Source organism: Leiobunum rupestre, chromosome 11 (genome assembly GCF_980474605.1).
Source record: "Leiobunum rupestre chromosome 11, qqLeiRupe1.1.hap1, whole genome shotgun sequence".
Lineage (NCBI taxonomy): Eukaryota > Metazoa > Arthropoda > Arachnida > Opiliones > Sclerosomatidae > Leiobunum > Leiobunum rupestre.
The window spans coordinates 34,388,810-34,400,726 of record NC_143394.1 but is presented as its reverse complement, the minus strand read 5'-3'; the positions used below and the strand labels follow the sequence as shown (position 1 = coordinate 34,400,726).

General features: G+C 38.1%; 1 protein-coding gene across 1 annotated transcript; it reads right to left on the bottom strand.

The window, feature by feature from the left end:
* Window positions 1-2,216: 2,216 nt before the first annotated feature.
* Window positions 2,217-9,035, bottom strand: LOC149922357 (uncharacterized). Its single transcript, XM_090162288.1, has 5 exons — window positions 9,019-9,035; window positions 7,837-8,273; window positions 5,884-5,926; window positions 5,779-5,819; window positions 2,217-2,416 (listed from the first exon to the last, which is right to left on the bottom strand). Exons 1-5 carry the CDS (start codon window positions 9,033-9,035, stop codon window positions 2,217-2,219), a joined length of 738 nt encoding a protein of 245 aa, XP_090018414.1.
* Between the last annotated feature and the right edge of the window lie 2,882 nt (window positions 9,036-11,917).

Genomic DNA, 11,917 nt, shown 5'->3' with positions numbered 1-11,917 from the left:
ATAAGAGGATTATCCTCTTATGATAGGATAATATAGGCCTCAAATATCTCAAATACCGGGACATAATTTATTTTATTTAGTTTACACAAAGTTTAATTGGTTTACATAATATAGTTTGTACAAAGATAATACGTACCCTAGATTCGAATTGGTGGATCTAAAAATTCATTTTGCACGTGAAAATGCGCCGCCATGTTAGGGTATAAAAGCACTTAAATCAGCCTGCTATCCTCACCAAGAAAAGGTACTGTCACGCGCAAAAAACGTAATTTTGAAATCGGTCAATTTTTAGAGCTTTCTGATTGACGGTTTTTTAAAGAAGCGTTTACCCACTTCCGGCACGTGACCTCCGAAAAATCGGCCATGCTTTTTCCTGTTGTAAAAAAAATTCTAGCCAATAGAAAAAGCTACGGAGTTCTAATTCCCTATAGATGCTTAAATAAATTATCCTCCAAGGAAATTGCCAAGAAGTAACATTTCCGACTCCGAGGGCTAGGACCTGCAAGCCACTGTTTATATTTTGCTTGTTAAAATAATGGAAACTATTCACCTTTAAACAGATCGTCGTGTTTTTAAGCCTTCATATGTTAAAAAGGCTACCTGTTTAAAAGGAAACGCCATGAAGAACGCTTGTTGCTGCCGTAAAGGTGAAAATTTTTCATTATTTTAATAATAAACAGTGACTTGCTGGGCCTGGCTCTCGGAAAAATTACTTCTTGGCGATTTCCTTGAAGGATGATTCGCGGGACCCCAAAAGCAGTGGGCATCACTCTTCAATTGTTTCGGTTAAAATGTAAAATAATACGTCAAAATACACGGCCATTATGGACCATTGATAACCCGAAACCAATTTAGATTATTGGTGTCCCGCCAGTTGAGCTTTTGCCCATTCAAGCGCTTTTTGCCGATTTTATTTCTGATTTATCTATTTGAAAATCAACATTTGCGACCGAAACTATCCCCCTTTTGGTTCGTAATTGAAAGTTAGATAGGTACAGTGGCGTAGACAAGGGGGTTTCCGTGTCCAAACCCCCCCTTGGGTCTACCTTTGACTGTACTAAATTTCCACCCCCTTCTCGACCCCCCCTCTTAACATTCAAATACTTCGACCCCCCCCTTGTCTTTATCTCTGGCTACGCCACTGGATAGGTATCAGCTAAAGCAGACGCTATTAGTTTTTTCTCATCGTTTCTGGTAAATTTTACTTTATAAATAATGATACTTGCATCTTAACATAATTTTTGCATCGTTTAATTACATGTTTATAAGTTTTTTTTGTAAATTTAGTAGGCTCTCGTAAATTCCACTCTATGTTTATGGTTGCGTTAAGAAAGAACATGAGTGGATTAAAATGGGAAATCCCCCCCCCCTCACGATTTTGATGAAATTTTGCACAGATGCTTTATATATTTATGTAAGAATTCATGCAAAGTTTTAGATCTGACAAAACTTTGTTTCAAGAGATACAGGTCCGAGTAATTTTCGCATTTTCCTCATATTTTCAATAGAAAATGGGAACAATCACACCTTTCCCCGATGGTGCATAAAATATTTTTGGTGGTGCACTACGGTGCACGATGGGTGCAATAAGGTGCACTAACTAATTTGAAAATTGCTTTCTTGGGGGGGGGGGCTAACTTAATGGAGCCGGAATGGCTGTGCCTCTACTTGGAATGCTTATCGCGGCAGATTTTCGTCTCGATGTGGCTGACGGTTATTTTGACGTCACTATTTTAACTTAACACCAGTGTAAGAAATTCCAAGTAGAGGTATGGATTTCTGATAGGGGTTATATGGGCTTCTTTCCATGGGGGAGGGGGAAGCCATCGAAGACCAAATTAGCGATATATTAGTATGTACAAGTGAAAAAATAAAACATTAGAAAGTGATTTAAGCAGGAAAAGGTGGAAACCATCTGGACCCCTGATAGAATGGGGATCAAAGGAGGCCATGGCATTATTAAGTACATCAAGAAACCCTAGTCCACGACTCTGAGATGTTGGTGGAACACAAAACGAGGGACCAGTCCACAGAGGATAAAAAGGCACTCATAATCAACCTTAAACAAACGTAGGACAACATATTTTAAGGATTTACAATATAATACAGAAAATGTTTGAAAAATATAGGATTTTATATTAATAACGACATTTTTTAATCAACCAAACTAATTTTTGTATTTTTACACATTCGCTTGTAAATGAAAACGTCTTCTACTAAAAATATTCGGACGAAAGGTCATTGTACAAAGAAGTGACGCTCGAGATCGGATGCTCGGAGTCGCGAATGGGAGTGTGCACTTCAATGGTACCTGTCGATCGTGGCTGTTGCAAATGCTGACTTTCCTTGTGGCGTTTCAGATCCACCTTTCTTTGAAAAGCTCGGCCACACGACACGCAAGTGAAAGGCTTGTACCCTTTTCAAAAGAAAAAGTATGTATCATTTCCGCTGACGTCATTAGCTCTATATTGGGAGGGTAGTGTCATTAGTATAAAATATTATCCGATAGGTATGACCATAAGTCTATAATATTTTTTCATTAGTTTGTCACTTTGGGGAATATTTTACTGAGAGTTAGTAACGGAGTGACGTCATCACAAGAAGAAAATCTCCCCCTAGCGAGGCGCTGTCAAAGGCTACGCGTGACGCGAAACTGCGACGAAGCCCGTAATGCACTTGGTCTTGTGAATAGCTCTTAGTAATACTTTTGTCCCACTTATGTAATAATATTATACAGTTATTCTATGACCATTTGTAACATAATCACACATAAGTATGCCTCTATATAACATTTCGATTGAAAAAATTCAATCAGACCTGGTTTCACACCGAATATACAATAAGGGGACCCAAAATTGCAATGAAAATTATAATCCTTGCGCCATTGAAAAGGTTACCATAGAAACGAAATTTCAAGATCACAAGGCACGAGCTCAACTGTAGATTGTTAAAGCTAAAAACGTGGGAGGAATTCTGCGCGATTTCAAAATCCGCTACACAAACTTCAGTTTCCCATCAGTAAAGCCATAAGTAACATAACACCTCTAAGTATGACATTAGGAATTTTTTTACTACCTCCTTTCTTCACAGTGACGCCAAGAAAATTCTAAATAGCGCCCCTTGGTAGAGGCACCATGAACTAATCTAACCCAACTTCCGTTAACGTGATATTCCGGGAATTTGCGCGTGATTTTGAATACCACCATTTTTAGGCTTAATACGTATTTAGCGGCACTATGGTTACGCGACAGACGAAATTTTTTAGAGTACTATATGATTGGCTGAATTTGAACTCTGACTCCTTTTGGATGACCAATAGAAAAATTCAAATCATAAAGAGGGTTAAACTTCCGAGTTACAGAGTTGCTAGTCGTTTTACTGATTTAGCTTTGGTGAAGAAAGGATGTACTAAGCAAAAGATGCATGAGCAAAGCTACAAGTGTTATACTTAGAGGTATTATGTTACTTATGGTAAAACTAATGACGCGTTTTTTGTCACGGGGTTAGAAGTTACATATTAGTCGCAGATTTTCGTCCACTCCCACGTCTCACGTAGCCTTTGCTAGAGGACAATTTTCTTGTGATGACGTCACTCACTTGTCAGTGAATTGATCTCAGTAAAATATTTCCCAAAGAGTCATACTTATGGAACCATAAAATAATAGATATAATAACACTTGGTATGTCTAAGGATATATTGTTACTGTGCTGCGAAAGCTGCTCGAGAAACGCCCGGGGATCAAAGCAACTGTCGGCTCTATCATGGCCACCTGTATTATGAAAAGGCCCCTGTTATTAGAGATGGCCATGAATCTATCCGATTCTTCAACAAAAAGCGACTTTAGTGGAGAGCGTGGTGCCATCTATTAATGGCAATCGAAGTTAAAATTCAAAATAGCCAAATGATAACGTCGCCATTGCAGAGTCAAGAATGTATTTATTTATACTCAGGGAGAATGAATATGTCGTGACTATCGACGGACACATTGAGGCCCTAACCCCGTTCGCTAAGGGGGGGGGGGAGGAAAAAAGGATGCGGTTTTATTTTTTGCTGGAACTATACTGATTATCATTTGAGGCCAAGGCCTAACGAGATTTAAAACGATTTTAAAATGAACGCTTACTTCGGTCAAACAAAATATTTTTTATTTAGAGTTAAGTTTATTCATATCAACGTAGCATTTTTCAATATAATTCAGTTTTAATTTGGCTGAACAAAAAGCAAAATAAACAAGGAAAAACTACTAAATTTTCGCATGAAGTTTTGTTAATCCTTTTACTAATTTGTCATTATTATTGCGCCATTATTATCGGCTGTCTCACTTAGTAAAAGTCAATTTAGAAAATTTGGAATTTGTAGTAAATACCAGTATACCTACTCGAAAAATTTCAATCCCTCGAAAAAAATTCCTGGGTTAGTAATACCTGTTAATACCACTTACATTACCATAAGAAATAATATTAACTAAAGCAACTTAATAACTCAAATTTAGCATATGGCGCTTACTAACAAGGAGAGTACCCGAGGTGTTTATTGCCGATTTAGTTCAAAGTCGGCCGTAATGTGGACCTATATGAGATATGAAATTTCCCAAAAGGAGACGTTGCACTACCCATTAGATTTGCCATGGCAACCGAAAATGTTTTTGACCACTTACAACCAAAATAAGATTTTTCCCTTATTTTACCCAAAATTTGTTACAAATTTACCCTAAAAATCTTTCAATTTACCCAAACTTGATGAAATTTACCTAAATGTGGTCCAAATAACACATTTCATGATTTTCAAAATTTTTCAAAATTTTCGTAGCTAGGACCCTGTGAAACCGAGAAAATCCCATGCTTTTTTAAATGGAGATTTTATTGTTTTAAGTGATCAAAAACATTTTCGGTTGCTATAGCAAAACGAATGGGTAGTGCAACGTCTCCTTTTGGGAAATTTCATATCCCATATAGGTCTACATTACGCCCGACTTTGAACAAAATCGGCAATAAACACCTCGGGTACTCTCCATGTAAGTTTTGCCATAGGACAGCGACAGTTATGTTACGTAACAATTTTATGTTTCGATTCAATAGCTTATCATAATTTTTTTGATGAAAACGTTATTTTTACTGTTGAAAGCGTTTCAGTTTTCCATAAGCCTTGGCTAATAATTTAAATAGGCTGTAAGCTGTGAGTTATCGGGTATACCGTTACCTAACACTTCCAAAGACTAGTAATAGCAAGAACCCATAGACGTACCAAGAACATAGGAAAGGAAATTTTGCTGGATCGCCTCCTAATCGATTTTTTTTAAAGAGGCGGAGCTATTGAGTCTTCTTCCACTATTGTTACTTCTAAGAAGAAGGCGCGAACCCTTACATATACAGAAAATTACATGTTATTTTTAAGTTGGTTACAAGTTGGCTTTAAGTTGGCTTTAAGTTGGCTTTAAGTTGGCTTTAAGTGTCCTCCATTCAGCGAAATTAGAGTTGGTTTTAAGTGGTTTTTAAGTAGGTTTTTAGTTAGTTTAAGTAGTTCTTAGACCGCTTATTTGTTTGGTTACTTAAGTAACTACAGGCGGAAAATATAAAAAGGCGCGGCTTATTTAGAAAATATAGATTAGGAGGCTCCACGACGGGCTAAAGCTATGATTACGTGTTCTTAGTACGTCTATGGGTTCTTGAATATAGTTTATAGCTACGTAATAATTTATAAGACTATTATGTTACTTATGTTTATAGTGATAAAAATTAGGGGGTTTTGAGTCCCTTTAAGTACGAAAGAAAATTTACCAGTATGTTTCCTCGTATGCGTAATCAGGTTCGAAGACTGACTGTGAAATTAAAGAGAAATTCAGATTGAATGGAGTTAAATTAATTTATCATTTATGTGAATACCTGAATGCTTTCCCGCAGACCACGCATTTATGGGGCTTCTCACCTAAAATTTAGAACCAATCAGATAAATATTTAATCTTACGAGATAAGTAATGCTAATGTTACTCGCTTGAAACATGTACCTTTGCAGGTTCCCACAGATTTTTCAAAATACTTTCAAAAGAATAAAAATAGTGCCGCTCTAAATACGTATTAAACCCAAGGGGTGCTCACGCTTGATTTGAAATGGTAATGTTTTTGCCTTTATGTTTCATGGGTCTGTCACCAACGGTCCTATACTATATTTGCTCTGACTTTTGCAGTACCCAAGCAATGTATTTTTGATATATTTTTTAGCATTCTTTATTACGCCTGAGGCGCTAATCGAATGTTTTAGTGACGTCGTCGTCAGACCCTGTCACTTTCATCTCGTCTCTTATTTGAAGGCTTTAAAACGGACTGCGCGACTAGCAACCTTGTATTAAACAAACTTTCTGAAACTTTTAAATCGGAAAAAATATGGTACAAATATGATAATTACATACAGGGTGTTTCAAAAGGTTATGCTAAACTTTTACGGAGTTTTAGGGGGTGAGTTCAGAAGTATGCCTGTTTTTTTTCCCATTTTCCTACGTTGAGTTAAAAGAGCGCCAGAGAGCTTCAAAGTGTGGCCTACTAGCCCCTGGAAGTAGGCCTCAACAAGCGCCAAACCAATTAAGCAGCAGGGAAACATTAAGATTTGGGTTCGTGTGAAGGGAAAAAAAAATTTGTAAACAAATCGAGGTAACCAACTTAAGCAGTATTTAAAATCCCTGCTGCTTGGTTTTGCGCCCGTTGCAGCCTACTTTCAGGGGCCACACTTTGAAGCTCTCTGGCGCTCATCGTAGGAAAATGGGGAAAAAAACAGGCATACTTCTCAATTCTTTCCCTACAACTCCTTAAATGTTTTGCATAACCTTTTGAAAAACCCTGTATGTAATTATCCCTAGCCAGTTTAATTTCTACTTTTTAATCGTCAAGCGTTGTAATACACGTGGTAAAGTTCTAGACGTGGCGCAGTGTACGCATGCGCCAAAAATTAGTTCCCATTAGCTCACGAAGGTACATGTTTCATTTGATGGCGTAGACGAATCTCGTAAAAGATATATTATAAACTTCTGATTATCTTAAAGGAGAAGTGTCAAGAAATCGCGGTTAAACCTACGTGCAGCGCAAAAAGAATGAAGCGGCAAAAATTTGAGAAATGGCGGCGTGTAAGGCATATTAAAAACACGGTTAACTACAATCAAATTAACTAGGTTAAAAAGTCAAGGAGAATGTCGTAGCAGACGACAGTTCCGACCGAAAAACGATAAAACCGGGGAAAAATATTTCGTTCACGAGATGGCGCTGCGGGTAGGTTCAACCAAGCGGTTCTGAGATTCGAGTCGGGGGGGGATAAAACACGAAATTTGGTTGCTTATAATAAATCAAATACTGGAAATATTAACACGAAATTTTTTGTATAACTATTTTCGGACGTCCTCTATCCATTGGTTTTTAACCAATTTTAGGGTGGTGACAGTTCTCCTTTAACGCAAGCAATAGTATTATTGTCGGTAAGTAAAATCGGCAATATGGGTACCTGCAGAAGAAAATAGGGGAAGTACGTATCTGTAGCTTTGAGCCATAGAAGTCGTCGTGTGACCCACGAAAATGCCTTTTTACGCATAATAAACCAAACTGAAAAAGTAGTTCCACTTTTGTTTTGATTCAACTCGGCTATAAACGACGAAAGCAAATACGCCTTAGCTCAATTAGCAGAGAATGAGAAGGACATTATGTTACAATTGTTCTATTTAAGAAAAATTGATTTTTTAAACGATGTATTCATCCGCGATTTCCCGCCAAACCGTTTTGGCGCGAAAATTCGTGAAAAGTGACGCCTTTCCAAAGCTGACTAGAAGCGTACTTCCCCCTATTTTCTTCTGGTACCTGTATGTATATAAGTGTGCTTCTTCATGTCGGATTTTTGATGAAATCGTTTCCCGCAAAACTGGCACGGATAAGGACGAACGTCGGAATGAATGAGCAGATGAGTCGATAGCGTCGAAGATCGCTTGAAGGTTTTGCCACACTGGCGGCACGCGAAGGATCGCAGGGAAGCGCCGATCCGGGAGACGCAATCCGACGCCGGCCCGTTTCGAAGAGACGCGCATTCCAATCGCTGTCGCAGATTCGGGACACGATGCAACGGCGGCTCGAAACCGGGCTGCGACTCTGATTTCGACCGGGGGTATCCGTCCTGGATGCCCGAGGAAGTTGATGGGAGGAAATCAGGTCGAATTACACTCTCCAATGGGCATATTGTACCGCAGTTGCAGGAATTCGAAGTGGAACATAGTGGTAACGAAGGATTGCAGTTGCGAAAACTGAATAAAAATGGAGATTACGATCATCGTTATTGTATGCCAATCGTTTTCCAGTTTATGTGAAGTCTCAGAAATATTTTTGTACAGAAGCATATATATTATTATCCACAAGCACGTAGATATAGAAAGTTTAAGGGGGGGAACGGGTTATAAGACAACCAGATGAAATCGCGAGCGCAGCGAGCGCGAAATTTTTCGTTAGCAATAACGCATATTTAAAGTACTGGCTAGACTCGGGACGAGTGACAATGACAGTTCCGAACGTGTATCAAACGAAGTTTTTTAATACATTTAATGTTGCGCTCCTTTCGTAAGAAAGCAATCGACTCCTAAGGGGGGGGGGTTGAACCCCCTAACCCCCCCTTATATACGTGCTTGATTATTCAATTCCCACAATAATGCTCGGGACTTCATATATCTTTATATTTCAAATTTATTTTGACGTAACTTCCTAAACTTTTTAATTAACATTTAATTTAAAAACGTAGAGGTCGAAACTGTGTGGGTTTCATATCTAATTTCATTAAGGACATTTTCAGCTAAAGCCAGGGAACAATTAATTAATATATCTCTAATATTTAACGAAATAGAGATATTCAAAAAAGGAATTTAGTAAATCTCTGTCTTTGAGCAGTGATCTGAGAAATTTAAATTGGGACATTTTGGGGTCAGCTTATTTTTCGGGAATGATAAATAATAATAATTAGCTAGGCTAATACCCAAGAAAGTCTGTATAAAAATTTACAGGCAAATGGAATACATTTGACAAAGTGCATACCTAATATGGGTACCTTAGGTAGGTTTAAATTATATCTAAAATTAGACAGAACCAAATTTGATTGCTAATTATATCTAATATTTAGCAGATCCGAATTTGATTGCTAAATTATATCAAAAATTGGTCATATACAAATTTGATTGCTAAATTATATCCAAAATTGGTCATTTCCAAATTTTATTGCTAAATTATATCCAAAATTGGTCATATTCAAATTCGATTGCTAAATTATATCAAAGTTGGTCATATCCAAATTTGATTGCTAAATCATATCAAAATTTGGGCAGATCCAAATTTGATTGCTAAATCATATCAAAATTTGGGCAGATCCAAATTTGATTGCTAAATCATATCAAAATTTGGGCAGATCCAAATTTTATTGCTAAATCATATTCAAAATTTGGCAGATACAAATTTGATTACTAAATTATACCCAAAATTCGACTTTGATCGAAATTACTGCCCCAAATGTAATATATTTGATCCAACTACAATGTAAGAAATTCAACTACATTGCAATTTTATCAAAACTAATTGAGGCAAAATGCATTTCATTCAAATTGAATGTGTCTTGATTCCAGTTGGATCCAAATTTAATTGGTCCGTGTCATTTTCCCTGTTCTTGTCCCCGTTGAGTATCGAAGATAAGCCAATAAGTAAAGTAAATTGAACTTACACGAGTGAAGCGTCGCTATAGCAGGAACTCTCTTCCGGTTTCGAAGCCAAGAACCAGTCGCTGGAATTGCGAAGTAGGCGATCTGGGATGATGGTCGATCCAGGAAGAATGTGAGCGGAAGGAATGGAGAAGATGTTTCCCGTTGTGGAAGAGACGCCGTTCGATTCGGAACCTTCCCCCTGCGGCACCGAACTGCTGGGAGAGCCGGAACCATTGGCTACGATCCAGAGAGGTCGAGTTCTCTCGCGTTCCAGATACAACCAGTCCGCTAAGTTAGTCGAACCCCTTTCGGCTACGTTATGACTGACTGATTGGGTATCTGACTGGAAGAAAAAGGAACCCAATACGTCTTCCGAATTGGATTTAAGTACAAGATGGAATGGACACCTACGCCGATGGAAACGAACGGGAGCCAGGCGGAACTCTTGTTGACGATGGGCCTGATGAGAAGCCACGAAGGAGGAGATGGTATCGACTGCCGAAACGGGCTCAAGAAGGACTCTTTCAACTGTCCCTCGTTCGACCATCCGGACACGAGTCTCGAGCTGTTTGGAGGGTGATTGTCCTCCACTTGTTTCGACCATCCTTTCGAAATGGTACTGCTTATTTACCAAACACGGAAATTGAATGTCATACAATTCAAGACGAACGATTAAATCCTTGTTTATCAATATATCTCTTATAAGAGAAGTACAATATTGAGTAAGAAATACACCGTATACTACACTTTCTAAAACTATCATAAATTGAAAATTTAACTGTCAGGGTTATAGTTAATGTAATTGTTTAGATACTAAAAGACAAATACAACATGTCGTGTTTCATTGTTGTAGCCTTTATGGTACTTCTCTCGCAAGAGTTAGTGCTTCCAGGATGGTAAATTTCACAAACTGTATCTGATTCATTATCCCAAGTAACCAATTTGAACTGACCTGCTGTAATTTATCTGACCACAGATGTAGTTAGCTGAACAGTTATCTAGCTTATACGTTTAATAAATATGTAATCTTAACAGTAATTAAAATTTTTAAAGGAATTTAATAATAATCAGCTAGGCTAATACCCAAGGCACCACCTTAGGCCTAAGTCATCAAGCGACTTTTAAAGTCATTATTTCAGGTGGCCGAGTGGTATGTGAAATCCAAAACTGTGAGGCATCTGTAATCTGCTCTGTCGGCTCAAAAATGAATTCAGATTAGTTTAAACGATCTAGTTTGTATTTTATGATAATATCTGAGCGTAAAATCAGATAATTGGATATCATAATTCTGTTGGAAGCACTATAGTAAGTGTATAATATTCTTCTGTCGTTACTTACTCGAGATTTTTGATAAACGCTATATTCGGTTGACTGTTACTGAGCGAGATTGTTGAATCTTGATTGAACCTTCTGTTTGAAATGGTATCTGGTCTTATCCCGGTGTGGTAGCGATTTTGAAAACTGCTGTTTCTACTTAACAAACGCTCGATGGTATGCGTCGGTGGACGTTGTCCTATTTCCAATATAAAACGGGTTAAATGAACTCTAAACAATGGTGTTTATTTTAATTTATACCGGAAGTATTCATATTGAAATCGCGTCGTTTTATTCCAAGAGAAAGATATTATTCTGGCCGAGAAGTTTGCAAAAGTCCCGCGGCTCGGGTACGAAGATGCTTGTTATATAGCGAAAAGGTAACTCCCGCCTCCTCGCTGCGAGAAGCCAATCGCGAAGGAATCCGCGGGAAAGATTAGATCCAAGACTGAGAGTGGTCGCCCAATCTGCTCCGCTGGAGTTTGATGGAGAGGCTGCGGAGGATGATTTGCGGCGTTGCTCTCCGCCTCCTCTTGAGCTTCCCTCTTCCTCTTGAGCTTCTCTTTTCTCTCCGCGCATCCCTGCCAATCTCGCGACGAAAAATGTCTTCGCGTTACGAGATTCTTTTTCTCCTCAATTCGGCCCCTTCGCCCAATTCGAAACATATATCACAACCAAATCTTTAGTATACCGGATATGCCCAGAATTCATCGACGTACGACGGATAAAAATGTACGCTACAAAATGGAAAATTTTAATTTTTTTGTATACTCAATTTCAGTTCTTAAATATAAGTTAAATTCATGGGATAAAATAGCTTCAATATTTCCATACCAATTGTTATTTTTTCACGTCTCGTTTTTCGCGATATGTTCCGTGAAATTGGTACATTGAAC

What these genes read in the sequence shown, in the direction of transcription:
- LOC149922357 (XM_090162288.1), bottom strand. An exon ending in GTCTGCGGGAAAGCATTCAG is followed by an intron (nt 5,820 to 5,883) that starts GTATTCACATAA and finishes TTAATTTCACAG; the next exon opens with TCAGTCTTCGAACCTGATTA. An exon ending in GCATACGAGGAAACATACTG is followed by an intron (nt 2,417 to 5,778) that starts GTAAATTTTCTT and finishes TCTTTTGAAAAG; the next exon opens with GGTACAAGCCTTTCACTTGC.